General features: G+C 31.9%; 1 protein-coding gene across 1 annotated transcript; it reads left to right on the forward strand.

Moving 5' to 3' along the window:
- The first annotated feature begins 3101 nt into the window (after positions 1-3101).
- On the forward strand, positions 3102-5316 carry LOC132063086 (uncharacterized). Its single transcript, XM_059455515.1, has one exon. The coding sequence runs from the start codon at positions 3684-3686 to the stop codon at positions 4923-4925; it is 1242 nt and encodes a 413-aa protein (XP_059311498.1). The 5' UTR covers positions 3102-3683; the 3' UTR covers positions 4926-5316.
- Positions 5317-19366: the final 14050 nt, after the last annotated feature.

The following is a 19366-nucleotide window of genomic DNA, read 5'->3' on the forward strand; positions in this document are numbered from 1 at the left end:
AAACCCGCCGTCCACCTCCTCGCATAAGGCATGTCAATGTCGAGGTGATGCCAGGTACGGCCGAAAAGGCGATCCTCTCCCATGCCCATAATCGTACGGTGATATTAGAAAATACTATTTTTAAGTCGTCTTTTCAAGAGTTTTGTCTACATTAAAGGAAGACATACTTAAAATATTACCTGGAGAATAACAAAAAATCCACACACATCTGTGACAACTCCAATAGATGTTCGGCACGAGTATCCGTAAAGATGCGCCAAAACGCCCCCCCCGGTTTAGTAGTCTCCCGTGCGGTCCGGATGCTCCAAGAAAACCAAATAACGTAAGTCGACAAAGGCACCCGATGAATTCGGGAACAAGATGCCCCGAATATAATAAGTAGATACAAACGGGCATGACGATCGGCGGCGTCGCGGGGTGCCGTCATCAACCGGATCAAGACCCTCCAAAAAGTGCGAGTGCACTAATCCGAACCCGACTCGTCCCGAAATGCGGCCCGGCCAACGGGCACGAAGTGGGTGAGCCTAGTCAAACCACATTGTCGCCCACGACCGGGGAGGAGGCTCGTGATTACCGAGTGTATAATGGCTCTCCATCTACCCGCAAACCAAATAGGACCTCCACATCCTGAAGTGTAATCGTGGCCTCACCAGTGCGAAGATGGAAGGTATGTGTCTCTGGCCTCCACCGCTCAACCATGGCTGTGATGAGCGCCCAATCATACTGTACTCGACCAACGGACACGCAACGGTAGATGCCGCCCCGAAACAATATCTCCAAGACGCGAGGGTGTGGGGGGTACTCGCGTAAAAGAGCCCAAGCTCTCTGCAGCCTACGGGGGCGGAGCCTAATAGATATCCCTATAGTACCGACCCATAATAAGTCTGATCTATGATTGTCTTGTAAAGACAATGCGATCTATCCGAGGTCCCGGTGAACGAGAGAGCCTTTGCGCGTGAGCATCGGGCCCGGGGAACATCGGGCCCCGGGGAACATTCGGATCCATGAAAGAGTCCCAATCCGTACAAAACTAAATTAGCCATTATTCTTGAAATGAAAGATAAATTATATTAACTAATTAATAATTTGTGGGAATATGTGAATTATGTAGTATTATATCTTGTGAATAATTAACATGGATATGCGATAAATTTAATATGTGATAGTAAGGACACATATGTGATGGCAAAGACTTTTTTGAGAATCATCTTAAGTTAATTAGTTTGAGAATCGAAATTCAGTAGTAATATTTGTTTAGAACTCTATTTTGAATATGTGATATATTTTTAGTTGACCAAATAACCAACACAGCTACGATAAAATTAGACTAAAAGAGTATATTCGTCGACCACATATTTTTCTACATACTTTACGTTTTTATCGTTAACTTATGTATTTATGAAAAGAAGTACTTTAACTATTCTTTTTTGATAATTTTTTTTTATTTAACATATATATATTCACGCTTTTAAAATTATATAGATAACAATTCATAATCATTTACAACTTATCTTTGGATGGTTGTTACCTATTGTATTATATTATGTTGTTAATTTAAATACAATGTTTGTTTTGATTGTTACTTTTTTAGATAATCTTTACATTTTTATCGTTAACTTATGTATTTATGAAAAGAAGAACTTTAACTATTCTTTTTGGATAATTTTTTTTTATTTAACATATATATATTCACGCTTTTAAAATTATATAGATAACAATTCATAATCATTTACAACTTATACGGATGGTTGTTACCTATTGTATTATATTATGTTGTTAATTTAAATACAATGTTTGTTTTGATTGTTACTTTTTTAGATAATCTTTACATTTTTATCGTTAACTTATGTATTTATGAAAAGAAGAACTTTAACTATTCTTTTTTAGATAATCTTTTTTATTTAACATATATATATTCACGCTTTTAAAATTATATAGATAACAATTCATAATCATTTACAACTTATCGGATGGTTGTTACCTATTGTATTATATTATGTTGTTAATTTAAATACAATGTTTGTTTTGATTGTTACTTTTTTAGATAATTTTTATGTAACGACGAAAGGTCTTATTTTATGTAACCATTGATTTGGTCATACAATATGACACAATACGAAAAATGTCAAAATAATACATAACAATCATCCAATCAAAGTGTTAACAACATAATAATTCATTACCAATCAATTTCTTTCAATTCATAAACAATATTTAACAACTAATAAATTCATAATTAATATTTAACAAAATAATAATTCATTAACAATTCATAAATAATTAACAAATTAACAACTCATAAACATATAACAAATTAACAATTCATAAACATTTAGCAAATTAATAATTCATAAACATTTAACAAATATTGAATTAAACCAAAAAAAAAAAAAAAAATCGGAACGATTGCAAAAGCCACCGCGCAATTAAAAAACAAAAAAAAATTGTTTTTTTTTTTTGAAACATAGCAAAGATTAAATGTTAAGCATGCTTAGAATATAATGTATATAACAAAATAATAACAAAAGTTCATAGTAAAAAACCTTAATCGAAGATTTTTTGTAGAGTTATTTAATCGAGTTCTACGCCGCTTTTCCCCAAAATTTGAACTTAGAATCTTGCTCTCGACTTGAATATCTTGAGAATCTAAACTTTCCGGACGAAATTTAATAGAAAGTGACGTTTTTTGGATGTGGGACCACCTCTTTTTTCTCCGTCAATGGCGGTTTCCTTTTTTTTTTTTTTAAACGACTGGAGGGGACCAGTGGTGGAACCCGATCGGTTTATGTTGAAGATTATAACGCAGTATTTTATTTAGCTTATAGATAACGCAAAAAAATATCACGTCATAGGGCACACAGAAAACTCCTTTAGCGCGAAGATTTTTGCGCTAAAGCACTTAACTGCCATTACGGTTAAGTGCTTTTACGGTTAAGTGCTTTTTACTGCGCTAAAGGTACATTGGTAACATTTTTTTTTATTGGGGTATTTTGGTTAAAAAAAAATTTTTTTACAGCATTTTTGTTCCGGACCCTTTATTTGATTACCTTTACATATATAAATTATCATCCTTGCGTTAATTATTTTCCGGACGTACCAAAGTAATTTGCCACCTAACTTACTATAACGACTCTTCTTAATTTCCCGCAACCCTCAGATTTCACAACACACTAGACAGACAGACAGAGAATGTGCCAAATCCCACTAAACTAACCCAAAGTTGCGCGAAACCCATGACCCATCCAATCTAATCTAATTGACACACCTTTTCTTGTTACTTGTTGCTTGTTTCTTCTCCCTCGGATGCTCTTTCTAAATGCCATTTCTTTTTCCCTCTTTGCAGACCTGAAGCTGTATGTCCTTTTTTGTACAAGCACAAGAACCACTGGATGGTGGCTTTATCAAGAATTTTCTTCCTTCACATGCCTGATTTTTATCTTTCCTGCAGGTATTTAATCAATTCTTGATTTGGGTCTTCATTTCATTGTTTGATGTTTCAGTTAAGGACGTTATTTATCTTTTCCTCCTTGTTTTGGGCCCTGTGAACCCTATGTTGTGATTTAATGCTTGGTTTCTTTTGGTGTTTTCTTTAGGTGAAATCTAGCCTAGAAAAGAGCTGTGTTTTACTGTCCTGAAAAAAGGATATCTTGGAAATTAAGTGAGTATAACTAGGACTAAACTGGATGTCTGATAATTTGATGGATGATATGGTGATGGATCTGGATTTGAACCAAGAGCCTTTGGACCCATCTTCTGGTTCAACTTTAGGATTAGGTTCTTTGCTGAGTGATTTAGAAACTGCTCACAGTAGGATAGAGGAGAGAATTAGGCAGCTTGAAGCTGTCACTGCTAGAGCTTTGCAGCGCCATAGGTGGCGTCAGGCTCGGACTACTTCTGATAATGGTAATATTTCGGTTGACGGGGCAGTCAATGTGGATAGTGAGATGCAAGGTCAGAATAGGGCAAGCAGTTTGAATAATGTGGAAAGGACTATTGGATGCAAAAGGGATAGTTCCCATTTGGTAGCAAAGGCATTAGAGATGGATGTAGTGGTTAATAAGGTAGATGACGATGGTGGGAGCTTTTTCGACTGTAATATATGCTTGGAAATGGCGAAAGAACCTGTCTTAACCTGTTGCGGCCACCTATATTGCTGGCCGTGCTTTTATCAGTTACCTTATGTTGATTCAACTACAAAGGAATGTCCTGCCTGCAAGGGAGAGGTTGCAGATGCAAATGTTACTCCCATTTATGGTAATGGGGATGGTGAAAGCATAACAGAATTGGAGTCTGGTCTGAAAATACCACCACGGCCAAAGGCACGTCGAATAGAGAGTGTTAGACAGCAGCGTGTAACTCAGGGTTTGTCTCACATCCCGGTTGCGGAAGCACTAAGGAGAATTAGGACTAGTATTGGATTGCAACAGGACAGTGGTGGAGTTAATTTGAGTTTTGGGAGCAACTCTCATGTGTTGCAAAATGCTGATACCTTAAGCAGTAGGAGACTACGTTCCCGTCTTTTTTCGAGGGTGTTGTCAGAAGGTGCTGCGTCTCTTTCATCAGAGTTAGATAATGCACAACGGATGTTTGAGGATCTAGCAGCTTCACTCACTGATCGGCTTCTCCAAAGAAGTACTAATGCGGATGTTCTACCAGCCCATCATGGAGCAACAGGCGACGGTGATTCTTTCAGAAGAGATGCTGCTCTCATCCAGTCCAATTTAGGGACGGGTTCCACTGCATCTGTTTCGTCCTCTTCTCAAGCAAATGAAGTTTCTGACACTGCTGGTCAGTTGGAAAACCTTACAACTGATACTGGTAATCTGCCTGCGATTCGATCTTCCTTGGCTTCCAGGAGAAGAAACATTTTGTCAAGGCTTTCTGATGTAGATTTCCGTGAATCTAGAAGGAGAAGATTGAATTGATGGCCTTTGAATGAACAGGGTATAGTTTCCCAGTTCTTCTCTCTCCTCAATTATGTCACTTTCATTGCATTGTGTTATCGCCAACTCTAAAGCGGCTTGGGTAGAAACAATTCCCAAATATCAAACAAAGTATCAGCATTGCCCCTAACTCCTGTTGGAAGTTTATATCTACATCATATTTAGCTTCTTCTAGTTTTGGAATTCACTAGCGTGGTGAAATTGCTTGGTAGGAGGCTTCCTCAACAAATAATCAACTCTCGCTGCATGTATTAGGTACTTTTGTCAAAAACCAGTATGAATTCTATCTGCTTGTTCTCTACACATTTGATTAACGTTCATGATTGTACAATGGAAACTCCCATTTGTTAAATGTTATTTTGGTTTTCTACTTTGTTTGGAAGTTATCTCATGCATTTTGAAATATGTATCTCATTTGTAGCCTTTTCATTGTTATCAATTGTGAACTAATGTCTTCTAGGGGTGTAGAAAGAGCAAAGGAGAGATAACAAGCCAAAAAAAAAAAAAGGAGAGATTTTGAGAATGTTCAATTTGGTTTACTCCCTCAAGCTTTGGAGGTTGATATAGTGTTCACATTGGGTCTAAGTGAGGAAAATATATTATATATAGAACAAAATATTTCTAGGTCATTCATAGTCATCCAAAAAAAATATTTCTAGGTCATTCATAGTAATATCTACTGAACTAAACCATAATTTCAGAAAACTGATGTAATGTTTACAGATCCTCACAACTTATTCAAGAAATGTTTACATATCCTCACATATCAACATGTTTGTTACTAATCGTTTTGACTAACCTCAAGTTAAACCGCACATATCTTTATTGTCCTAATTGTAATCAATTATGGAACGTCGAAAAGGTTTTATAAGTATATCTTCTAGTTGGTCATTTGAGTGGGTAAAATTGGTAGCAAAGCATTTGACCCAGTTTTTGTCTAAAAGGTGACTACATTTGTGTTAGTGTTTCACTGTTTCGTGAAATGTAGAATTTGAAGCGACATGTAGACCTGTTTGATTATCACAAATCAGTTTCACTTTCATATTTGCAGAAGCTCTTTAAACTGTATAAGCTGCTAGAGCCACTGGACATTTGCTTCTTCATTTTGTTTGACCATTATATTTTCTTTTGCGAATGATTTGATCCTCACATCTTATTTCCTACTTTCAATAGATACTGGATCAATTCCAATTAAAATGCAATAGCCTGAAGTTGATCAGCTATTAGAAGGAGATTTCGCCCAGTTCGCTCCAAATTACCAAATAAGCATTTTCCCTGTCTTGATACAACATATTTTGTTCTAGAGATTCTTTGATATATCTAAGAATGCGAATCATTGCATTTCAAATGACTCTCGCAGAGAGTTAGAAGAATTGACTAGCTATTGTATTATAAAAGGAGATATCAAGTCGTGTGGTTATAGGGAATTCATCAACAAGTAGTCATTATTGACCGAGGTCTTTTAGAGGCTCCCTCCCTCAATGAACACGATTCAAGTCTATATAAAGTATTTGTGTGTTTTCAGTCCAGCATACTAGCATTTTCCAGTATATCCAATGCCTGGTTCTTTTGCAAAGTGAAAGCATCATGATTAGATTGTGACACTTAATACCTAGGAAGTATTATACTTTCTCCAAGACTTTAATTTGAGTATGTATGGCGAGATGCTATTTTAGGTGAGGAATGTCCTCGTGATTATCTCTTCTTAGGTTAATGTCATCAACATAAAAATCTAAGACAATATGTTAGCATGAGAAGAATTTTTGTATACCATAAAATGATCTCAGCATGTCAAATTGTTGGCCAATGAAACAAAATGACAAACTCATGACCTTGGAGATTTCTAAGGATTGGTGTAGTCGAGACACTAATCCAGAATCCTTTTGACCTACAAAACCTAGTAGTTGCTCCAATAGGCTTTCTTTGTCCAACTGATTTTAAGACCGATCGAATGAAACATGAATCATGAAGACGAGGAGGCGAACAAGATACAAATTTGGCCACCTGAGAAAAAGTATTACCACAATCCGAGTTATGTATTTTGAGTATACCTTTAGCAATCAGTCAACCTTTAAGGTGATAAATAATATCATTTGGTTCCGTTTTAACTGTAAACACCCAAGAGTATATGATTGTAGTTTTACCATGTGATAAAGGAACTTTTTTTTGACTATCATGTCGAACAATCATCTTAACCATAACTCAGCAACTAGGATAAATATTTGCATCTGCTACAGTTTTAGCCTTTTAGGTATTGGGACAGTGGATAAGTTTGTGAAAAAAGTGTATTAAATGTGATAAACGGTGATAATTTACTAAATTCTAAGTAAGATGAGGACTGCAAGTGGATTAAGTACATTATTGAAGGGCAATGGAAGATTAGCCTCATTCATTAAGGGCTCAACCAGTTGAGGTGATGATCTTGAATCAAGCAATAAGTCAATAGGAGCAATCTGTAGATCTGTATGATGAGTGGAAATTCAATTGGATTAGCAAGGGAGTAAGCTCAAAGAGAAGAAATCATTTGGCTAGCAAGTGGAGTAAAAACTCAAAGAAAAATCTTTGGATTAGGAAAATAAGACAATCAGGTTCCTTCAGGATAGGAAATAAAATACATAAGAAGGAGAAGCCTTAAGTTGGCTTCACTACTGGTGGCAATACAAATTATTACAAAGCAGTCAGGTTGTCTGATATTATATCATGCTGAAAAATCTTAGCTGAAGAGAAAAGAAAAAAAGAAAAGTCAGGTTGTGATTTTTTGCCACATATTCAGACAAGAACTTTCTGAGATTTTTCTAGCATGATCAGATGCAACTGTTGTTCTACGTGTTAATATGAGAGGTCCAATAGATCTCAGCTTTCAACAGATGAATCTAGGAATTGCACTTAGATTCATTTTCTAGGCAAAAAAAAAAAAAAACAAAAAAAAAACAAGAGATAATAGGAACCGTTTGCACAACTTGGGCATCAAACTTATTTGAAGAAAATTTGTGTAGAAGGAAAGCATGTTTTGATATTTGTAGCTTTTTCTTAAAGATTTGTTAGCGATTTCTGAGTGGAAGAAAGACTACTTTGACAAGTACCCCGAAACCGTTTCTTTGAAAAATGTGAACACGTTTTTAAAAATATTTTTTTCTCAAGAATTTGGATATTTTGCAGAAGTAAATGCTACCAAAGGATCTTCTGGCAAGCATAATCTGGTTATTAGCAAACTCCCGGTTACTTATAATTCATTGGTTTTAGCTCTTTCCCTTTTCCACTTGCTAAGGAACAGGAACAAGATCTAGGAAGACTGCAATTTTACTTTGCAAAGTTCATGGGTTTAGGCAAGTTAATATATAGAATGAATGCTATCTGAATGTACTGAAAATATACGAGCATTGAACCCTTGTCTCTGTGTTATTGTATGTCAAGTTATGCAGGATTACTGTATGAGGCATGAAGAAAGTTACTGTCAAAAGCTATAAAGCAATTTCCTCTACTTAACCATTAGATTGTCTTTTCACTTCTTTTTCCTGGCTGCAATTTTTTTCCCATTAACCATTGGTTATATGCATTGGAAGATGCATTGGTGCTTGTTAAATTATCGTCATGTTTCTTCTTCTTTTTAATTGTCTCGTGCTAAATGAATTATTTCATCCTTATATCCTTTTGACCCTACCACTCCTCTCTTGTATTGTGTATCAGACTTTCTGCTAAATATACATTCTATCCTTGCGTATTTTCAGATAGAAGGAGCAGAACAGGATATCCATGCTTTTTTTTCTCGATACCCTCATTGTCATCGATGCTTGTTAATTTATACACTAATTGTGTCAATGAACATAGTCATTCACTGCTTATTTGAGATATACTTTAATTTCAATGGGTAAAGAACGTCAATTTAGTACTTCGTAATCAGGGAACTATGTCAAAAACATTGAATAACTAAGATATTTCTTATGGCGAGCGTCCTGGCACGGTTAAAAGTTGGTGGATAACAAGTTCATTCCTCCACCCTTTTCCACTTAAATATCAGGCTTTTTTCAGTGGCAAGGTTTCAATTGTTTCATGCGCTTAATCCACACCACTTGTTGCGTCATTTTCACAGATGCAATTTGAATCATCTTTTTTTTTTTTTTTTTTTTTTTGTAGTATAGTCTATTGAGCTGCAGCGACAACAGGCGATAAGATTCCATTTCTTGTGGTCTGATTCAGTTCTTTATTTCAAGTTTCGTATCTCTTGATTCCTGTCAATCTATGAACACATTGCCGTTTGTTGTGAAAGAGTGAGTGGGGAAACAAGTTGGCATTTGAGTTATGTTGTTCAATTTCGTATCTCTCTACGTTCTACTCCTGGCATTAAAACCTTCTCGTAATCATGTTACTTAAACACAAAGTACAGTACTTTACGTTGTTCATGACGCTAACGATTAGATACGAACGAAAGTTGAGATCTCAAATCTTATGAAGCAAATGGAAGAATGGCAATTCATGTTTTAGAATATAACAAGGATACATGCACAAAAATACACCTGAAAATGGTCACCTAAGTTCCAGTATGCTTGTTTTAATTGTTGAAGATGTTTTTTTCTTTTTCTGCAAGATAAACTACGTTCATATTAAGAGTACGTCCTCTTTTAATTCTCTTACCAAACACTTAAAACTCAATGTCCTAGTCCTTGTCTCATCATTTAAGTGATGTATCGTACACCATTGATATTATGAACCGTCTAACTCTTGAAAATGATTCACTAGGGTGTGTTTGGTATGCTGCCAGTTAATTTTTTAGGAAATATATTTTTCATGACATAGTAACTTTACCAACCGTTCCTCCATGGAAATGTTCGTTTAGCTAACATTTTCCCATGACATCCCTGAAGTAATTTAAGATTTGAATACAGTATTTATTACGGTCTACGGAGTATCACATATTTGCATCCTCTTAGAGAACAAAAAAAGATAATAGATAATGAACTTCATTTGGAGTGTTAACTAACTTTATGTTAATAATTACTATGTACTAATTATTGAATTAGCGCTGAAGAAACAAAAACAAAAGTTGCAAATAATTGAAAAAGAATTGATAATCAAAACTACAGAAAATAAATGATTGCCCTTCAAAGGCACTGGTCTTTAATTTTTTCCCCTCAAGTTGGTGCTCTTTAATTTTTGTCCTCCGCCTAATACTTCGAGGTTCTGGGTTCGAACCCCAGCTCAATAAAAAAAAAAAATATCGCAAAGCAGGTTTGGATTCGCAAGTGCAAAACTCTACCTCAGACAGAGTTTTGAATGCAAAACTCTGCCTGAGATAGCCTAACCTGAGGTAGAGTTTTGCATTCTTGCATGCAAAACTCTGCCTTGCGAATTCAAACTCTATCTTGTATTTTATTTATTTTTAATTTTTAACTGAGCAAGAATTCGAACCTAAAACCAAGAGATTTTTAGTGAAAGGTAAAAATTAAAGACCATCAATTTGAGGGTCAAAAATTAAAGATCAGTGCCTTTGAAAGCCAATCGTGCAAATGACCCAAATAAAAGGAGAAATTGGGCCATTTGCTCTAAGCTAGCCTGTAAAGATGTATAGCAGCCCAAGCTCACTGGGGCAAAACATCCATTTTGTATCCAAACTACAATGTCAAATTTCTTTCTAATAACTTATCTTCTTCGGCTTTATTCGATAACTCAGAATAGCTTTTTTAATGGGGTTGTTTCCATCAAAGGGTTGACATATAATTTCTTGATAAAATTTGCCCACCAATAAGCAACATGGATATCTTTGTGAAGCAGCTTTTCTCCAGTTGAAGTTGTTGCTTTTGTTTGTTCCTAAAAAAAGTTGTGATTGTCAACTTGGTTTTCCTTTACATATATATTAATGTCATCATCCACTACACAAGTGACCTAACTTTTTATTATTCTCTGCTGTTCCTTTCACAAGTACATATGGATTACAAGCTTTCCTGGAAACGTGAAAGAAATGAAGTTAATTTATACACACTCATGGTGTCAATAATTTTTACAGTATCAGTGTATTTTAACATATTTTATCAGATCGTTTGCTTTATTTTTTTAGGTCGATCGCATATTTTATGAAAGGTTATTGGAAGTTATCTTTTAGTTAATTCGAAGGTGTATAATTCTTTTTACATTGTCCGTGCATTAAAATTAATCTCGAACGAAATAGATAAATGCATCACTGTATTTATTTTTTTTATCAGGTCGATCACACCTTATTTCCCCGGGCCCTTTTAAACTTATTTAAAACGGAATAATTAAAGGTTGTTTCACTCTCTTTGAGAGATATAAAAAAGGGGGAAAACTTAATTTTTTTTTTTCTTAAAAATCTGCATTTTCTTAAAAATTTGAAAATAAATCTAGTCTTCCACATTTAGTTTTAAAAACGGGTTTTCCACATGTTAATAAAATAATTAATTTTTTCAAAATTTTATAAAAATTCGATTTTGGCAAGAAAAACACTTTTCCGGTTTGAAAAATAAAAGTGTCCTAAGAAAATGAAATCATGAAAATCAAGATTTTTTAAGACATTTTAAAAAATAATCAAGTTTTTCATATTTTTAACAAATCCATTTTTCCATATTTTTAAAAAAAATAAATCATTTTTTCGTGCATTTTTTAAAAAACGGTTTTAAAAATAAAAAAAAATCAATTTTTTTTTAAATCCTTTTTTTAAAAGAAAATTCGAATCCATGTTTTTACTTTTTTTTTTTTTTAAATGGGTTTAAAAAAATCAAATTTTCAAATTAAAAAAAAAGACGGGTTTTAACACTCATTTTTTTTAATGAAAATTCAGATTTTATTTTTATTTTTAAAAAAATGACACGTAAAAATTTGAAAAAATTAAAAAAAAAGAAGAAGAAAACAAATAAATACTGTATAGTTTTTCCTAATTATTACTCGTTTTCCTTTTATCAAAGTGATAAGGTTGGATCTTGTAGGTTGATTATGACTTTTATTCTTTTATTATGATCGAGCATTCCATTAGGTGGTAAATGACCAGATTAGCCTTCTTTTTAGCACTAGATTATATTTAAGAAAACTAGTACGTAGGATATTATTTTTATCTTGAAAACCCCAGGAAAAAAGATGAAAAGGGAATTTTGATTTGAGATCCAAATATTCTTTTGATGTATGTTAGTACAAATGTGGGGACAAAAAGAGGAGGTAAAGGGAAAATCTTGTGAGGACCATTATGATGATAGTGATGATGAGGGACTGACAAAGAGGTAAAATTGGCTTTATTTCCATGATGATTGAACAAAGGCTATCCACGTGATTGACCACACGAGATTTGTCAAACGAACACACGGGACAACCATGTCTACTTCTATCTTAGGATTCTCTCAAATCTTCCTACTACATCTCTATTATAATAGAAGATAGAAAATGGAATTCAAGCTTCAGAGATTAAAAAATCGAGATGAAGAATTTCCTTTTCTAATAGGTTTGACGCAATATGAATTTAAATTAGTCGGGGTTCCACTGTAGATATCAGACACAAACCAAAAAAATGTACAGAGAGAAATGTCAAAGGTTCAGCTCCGACGAGTGATGCAGCTAGTATATGCCTGAAAGTTGGTGTTGAAGTCATATGCAATATTGATACTCGTTTATTACCATAAAATCTAGACAGGATTATGATATTTATGTAATCATTTTTGTTTTATATCGGTAATCTTGGCCACAGTCAGTGGCGGAGCCACACTATGCCGATGGTGTTCATCCGAACCCCCTCGGCGAAAAAAAACACTATTTTTATTAGGTTAAAATTATTTTTTATGCATATATAGTAGATGTTGAATCCCCGTAGGCTTCTTCGAATGTTTACTTTTTTATATTTTGAACCCCCTAGGCGGAAATCCTGGCTCCGCCACTGGCCACAGTAAGGAGCCCGACACTTTTGTAACCCAAAAAAATTTTTGGAACCAAATTAATCCATTAAAAAAAAAAAGAACTAAACCAGGCTTCACGCACAGAATCTGTGCGTGAAAGGGTTTTTTTTTTTTTCTTTTCTTTTTTAAGCTATCAAAAATCACGTTTTTTCCATACTTTGAGTAAAGATTAGTCATGTTTCAAAACCCCGAAATATCAATATTTTATATGGAACTTAATATATTTTTTTGCGTACAATAACGTCGGTTCATTACATCAAGTATACCTAAACGTTTGGATCGTTGTTTTAGGGGTTGTAAAGTGCCCCGAAGTAAGTTTTATTTGCTTGGAAACTTATCATCTTTGTTCTTTGGAAATCAAACTCAAAATTAAGTTTTTTTCCGTACTTTGACCGATGATCAGTCACGTTTCAAAATATCGGAATATAAATATTTTATATAGAACTTAATATTTTTTTAGCGTAAAATAATGTCGGCTCATTACATCAAGTATACATATATGTTTGGATCGTCGCTTTAGGGGTTGTAAAGTGCTTCGAAGTAAGTTTGGAAACTTGTTATCTTTAATTTTTTTTTCATACTTTGACCGAAGATTAGTCACGTTTCAAAACGTTGGAATATAAATATTTTATATAGAGCTTAATATTTTTTTTAGCGTACAATAATATCAGCTCATTACATCAAGTATGCATATGCCTCTTCACTCACGTAAATAAAAAATAAGGACCGGAGCATAGGTAGAAAACTAGTTGTATATTGTTGAAACTTAAAATGCTCATAACTTTGCGCTTGGATGTCCGATTTACGTGATTTTTTTTTTTTATTCAGGGTATTTTTTCGAGATCTACGCTGACAAACTGCCCCAAGGCGGTTTAGCCGAGCCGATTTTCCAAAAAACGCCTGTTATCCCATTCAATTTGAATTTTGCCCCAAATTTGTGCAAAAATTTCATTCTTCTCTAGTAAAAATCTAATAATAAAAAATCTATTTCGAGATGCTAATCCCGTGATAATGATGTTTTGAATGTCGATTTTGAGGTTCGAAATTCAATTTATGAAAACGAGTTAGATAGCATTAGTGAACAGTATAAAAAATAAAAAGTGTCTACTTTGTAAGATTCACCAATTTGGCTTGGTGGTTTATCCTTTCTTTTTTATTCACTTCTTTTTTATGCCAATAACATGGGATCAAACCTTGATGGGAGCATTGAATGAGATATATTATACCTTGGTTGAATCTCTCGTATTGGATGAATTATTTTTGAATATAATATTTTTATTTCAAAACACTTAAATCAAAATCCTATAAAATATGACACTTAGATCTAAAGATGACAAGTTTCCAAACAAACAAAACTTACTTCGGGGCACTTTACAACCCCTAAAACGACGATCCAAACGTTTAGGTATACTTGATGTAATGAGCCGATGTTATTGTACGCAAAAAAATATATTAAGTTCTATATAAAATATTGATATTTCGGGGTTTTGAAGCATGACTAATCTTTGCTCAAAGTATAAAAAAAATGTGATTTTTGATAGCTTAAAAAAAAATAACCCCTTTCGAGCACGAGAATGCGTGCGTGAAAGGACCAAACTCAAAAAGTTACAGTTTGGTCCTTTCACGCACAGATTCGGTGCGTGAAGCCTAGTTTGGTTTTTTTTTTTTTTAATGGGTTACTTTGGTTCCAAATTTTATTTTTTTGGTTTACAAAAGGGCCGGGTCCCCACGGTAAGTGATAGCTACCATTTTTTTTATGCCACTAGCACCAGGGACTGATTTATTTAACTTCGCACCCCATGTTACCTAACACGTGGCATGAATTGTGCCTTCAGGATAAAATAAACAACTTAGGGGTCGTTTGGTAGAAGGTATAAGCTGGGATATCCCAGCACTAATTTTTATACCATGTTTGGTAGAAGGTATAAATTTATCCCAGGATAAATTTATACCTTCTACCAAACATGGTACAAAAATTAGTGCTGGGATATCCCAGCTTATACCTTCTTATCCCACTTATGCTGGGATTATTTTATACCATCTTTTAGATGGTATAAAATAATCCCAATAGATGGGATAAATTAGTCCCGAAATTATAATCCCGGGATAATTTCGACTATCTACCAAACGACCCCTTATATCCTTAGGCTAGTAAAGTGATCTCAGTATTTCAAGCTCAAACAGATTGACTACCCCAATCAAAATCTAAAGTTTTTATTAAATTGATATACTTTGAACTTAAATACTTAATTTAATTCTATTATTTTATAGTATTTACTAGGATTAACATATCTGATATTTTATTATTTAATTTAATCCAATAAAATATAGATGACTATAGCTTCATTAATTATGCAAATTAAATATCGAATTTCTTTTTATGCAATAATTATCTTTTTATTTATGTGGCTTAGATAAATTGTCTGTTATATTGCTTCTTTTCTTAAAAGAAAAAAAAAAGGGGGCTTATTATTTTAATTTTAACTATATAGAAGCATGGGTCTAAACCCATGCTTCGTCGTCCGTCCTCCATTAAAAAAAAAAAATGTGGGCCCCATACTAAACACCAACCAATATTTTAAAAAAAAAGGAAGAAGAAAAAAAAGTGGAACCCACCATGTCCAAACTCACGGAAAAAAAAAAGTGAATCCCATATTAAAAAAATAAATCATGTCAAAAAAAAAAGTGCATCCCATATTAAAAAATCAAACAATATTCATGTAATTTTCAAAGTATCTCATTAAATCAATAATGATAGATTCATTGCCACATGCGTATCAACCCATTAGTGGGAGCAAATAAAATTATTGTACAGCAAAAAACATGGACATCATATTATTGTTTTTCTTCAAAAGGTTAAGTAGCCAAACCATACAATTTTCTTTCTTTTTTTATATTATCCTGAGATGTAATCTAGATATTGAACTGTTGTATTTGCTATTCCCCATGTTTTTTATTTGTTATGTTTACTAAAATAAATATACTTAAAATACTTATATTTTAAAATAAGATAGAATTTAATTAATTTTTCATTTTTTTCCTTACTCTAATAAATGGGAAAAGAGATTAATGTCATAAAAGAAAAAATAATATTAAATGGAGATATAATATTAAATAGAGATCAAATAATTAATAAGGTAAATTAGTGAAATTATAATTTTAATTGACGCTTTCTTAAAAAATCGTGCAAAAGACAACATGACAAGTAAAATGAGTTAAACCAAAAATATTTACTAAAAATTAAAAAATAGTAGTTCTTCATTTAAATAAAAAATCAAATTTCTATTTTGTTTCATTTTAAACATGTAAAATTAATATAATAATTTGAATTAGAATTATCCAAATCAAAATTTGATAAAAAAAAAATAGTCCCTCCGTTTCAATTTATATGAACTCATTTGACTGGGCACGACATTTAAGATAGAGGGAAGACTTTTGAAACTTATGGTTCAAAATAAGCCTTGAAAATTTGTGTGGCTATAAATCCTTCATAAAGTGAATTTGTTTCCAAATTAGGAAAGAGGTCATTCATTTTGGCACGGATTCAAAAGGAAATAGGTTCAAAGAAATTGAAACAGAGGGAGTAATAGGTATTGTTTAGGCTCAATCTACATACATTAACAATAGAATATTTTACCCCTTTAGATTAATCGAATTAAAATTCAAAGTATCAACTGATGCTTAAATATTGATATTGTTTTATCTCAAAAAGAGGAAAACAGTTTCCTTTTAAATATGTCTTCTCTTTTAAAAAGTATTAATAAATTTTTGCCAACTTTATATTCATAGCAAACACTAATATAACAAAGTTTTAAATACGGAGCATAAACTACAATGTTATATTAATCGTGTTTTAGAGATTAATGTCATAAAAGAAAAAATAATATTAAATGGAGATCAAATAATTAATAAGGTAAATTAGTGAAATTATAATTCTAATTGACGTTTCCTTAAAAACCCGTGCAAAAGACAACATGACAAGTAAAATTAGCTAAACCTAAATTATTTACCAAAAAATAAAAAATAGTAGTTCTTCATTTAAATAGAAAATCAAATTTCTACTTTGTTTCATTTTAAACATGTAAAATTAATATAATAATTTGAATTAGAATTATCCAAATCAAAATTTAATAAAAAAATAATAGGTATTGTTTAGGCCCAATCTACATGCATTAACAATAGAATATTTTACACCTTTAAATTAATCGAATTAAAATTCAAAGTATCAACTGATGCTTAAATATTGTTATTGTTTTATCTCAAAAACAGAAAAATAGTTTCCTTTTAAATAAGTCTTCTCTTTTAAAAAGAAAAACGCAAAAAATAGTTTGCTAACTTTGTATTCGTAGCAAACACTAATGTAATAAAGTTTTGGATACGGAGCACAAACTACAATGTTATATTAATCGTATTTTGAATATTATATATATATATATATATATATATATATATATATATATATATATATACTACTATATAGAAGAATCGGTTTATAAGCAAGATCGTCGTTTATCCTTTATATAAACTTTTTTATTTAAGGGCAAAAAAATCCTTTGTGGTCCCACCCACTTTTTTATTTAAGGGCAAAAAAATGACATTTTATACATTATATTACCAACTCTTCTAAAAAGTAGATAGAAATACTTTATTATATTTCTATTTTTCTACTATATAGAAGCATCGGTTTATCCATGCTTCGTCGTCAGTCACTCTTAAAAAAAAAAAATAAGGTGGACCCCAAACTAAAAACTCCAAGCAATATTAAAAATAAAAAAATAAAAAAATTGGACCCCACCCTCTCCAAACTCATGAAAAAAAAATGGACCCCATATTAAAAAAACAAGCAATGTCAAAAAAAAAAAAAAAAACGGGCACCCCATATATTAAAAAATCAAACAATATTCATGTAATTCTCAAAGTATACCCATCAAGTCAATAATAGTGGATTCATTGCCACATGCGTATCAACCCATTAGTGGGAGCAAATGAAATTATTGCACAACAAAAAATATGGACCCCATATTATTGCTTTTCTTCAAAAGGTTAAGTAGGCAAATACATACAATTTTCTTTCTTTTCTTATATTAGCCTGAGATCTAATCTAGATATTTAATTGTTATATTTGCTATTCCGCCATGTCATTTATTTGTTATGTTTACTAAAATAAATATACTTAAAATATTTATATTTTAAAATAAGATAGAATTTAATTACTTTTTCATTTTTATTCTTACTCTAATAAATGTGAAAAGAGATTAATATCAAATGGAGATCAAATAATGAATAAGGTAAATTAGTCAAACTATAATTCTAATTCACGTTTCCTTAAAAAATCATGCAAAAGACAACATGACAAGTAAAATGAGCTAAACTAAATAGTATTTCTTCGTTTAAATAGAAAATCAATTTCTACTTTGTTTTGTTTTAAACATGTAAAATTAATTTAATAATTTGAATTAGAATTATCCAAATCAAAATTTGATAAAAAATAATAAGTATTTTACACTTTTAAATTAATCGAATTAAAATTGAAAGCATCAACTGATGCTTAAATATTGTTATTATTTTATCTCAAATAGAGAAAAATAGTTTCCTTTTAAACAAGTCTTCTCTTTTAAAAATTATTAATAAAATTTTGCCGACTTTGTATTCATAGCAAACACGAATATAATAAAGTTTTAGATACGGGACACAAACTATAATGTTATATTAATCGTGTTTTGAACATATATATATATATATATATATATATATATATATATATATATATATATATATATATATATATATATATATATATATATATATATATATATATATATATGCGGATATATATATATCCAAACACAATTACATAAACATATATACATTATAATCCAAAGTGTTAGGTCCGTGCGCAACACGGGTATAGGCCATCTAGTAGTAGTATATAATTGCCTATCATGATTTGTTTTTTCTTTTGTGATTCGCTAAAAAGAAACAAAATAACGATGGTTGACCGAGAGTCCCGCGTGCCTTAGGACTGCTGACCTTGACTCTCTATTCTATGATTGACCTTCCCTTATCTAATTTCTACCCCATTATTTGGGTTAATTGGACTACTCACCCATTTAGTTAGTGTTTCACATTAAGGGCCTGTTTGGAAAGCCAATCAGATAATTGGAATTAAGTATAATTGGGTGTAATTGCATAGCTTGACCTATTTGTTTGATCAAGTAATTACACAGTTAGGTGAGAATTGAGTGTAATTGAGAGGGTGTAATTACACTCTCCAATTCTCAAGTGAGGGTTGAGAATTGAGTGTAATTACAGGGTTACTTTCTACTTTATTTCTTTTTAATTTTATTTTAATTTTATTTTATTTTTAATTTATTTTTTATTTCTATTATTTAATTTATTTTTTTATTTTTTAATTTCTTTTCTCTCTATTATTTAATTTTTTTCTTTTTTTAATTTCTTTTTTATTTATTTTAATTTCTTTTCTTTTCTAATTGATATTTTATTTTTACTTTTTAAAATATATTTTCTTTTTAT

The sequence above is a fragment of the Lycium ferocissimum genome, chromosome 7, assembly GCF_029784015.1.
Source record: "Lycium ferocissimum isolate CSIRO_LF1 chromosome 7, AGI_CSIRO_Lferr_CH_V1, whole genome shotgun sequence".
NCBI lineage: Eukaryota > Viridiplantae > Streptophyta > Magnoliopsida > Solanales > Solanaceae > Lycium > Lycium ferocissimum.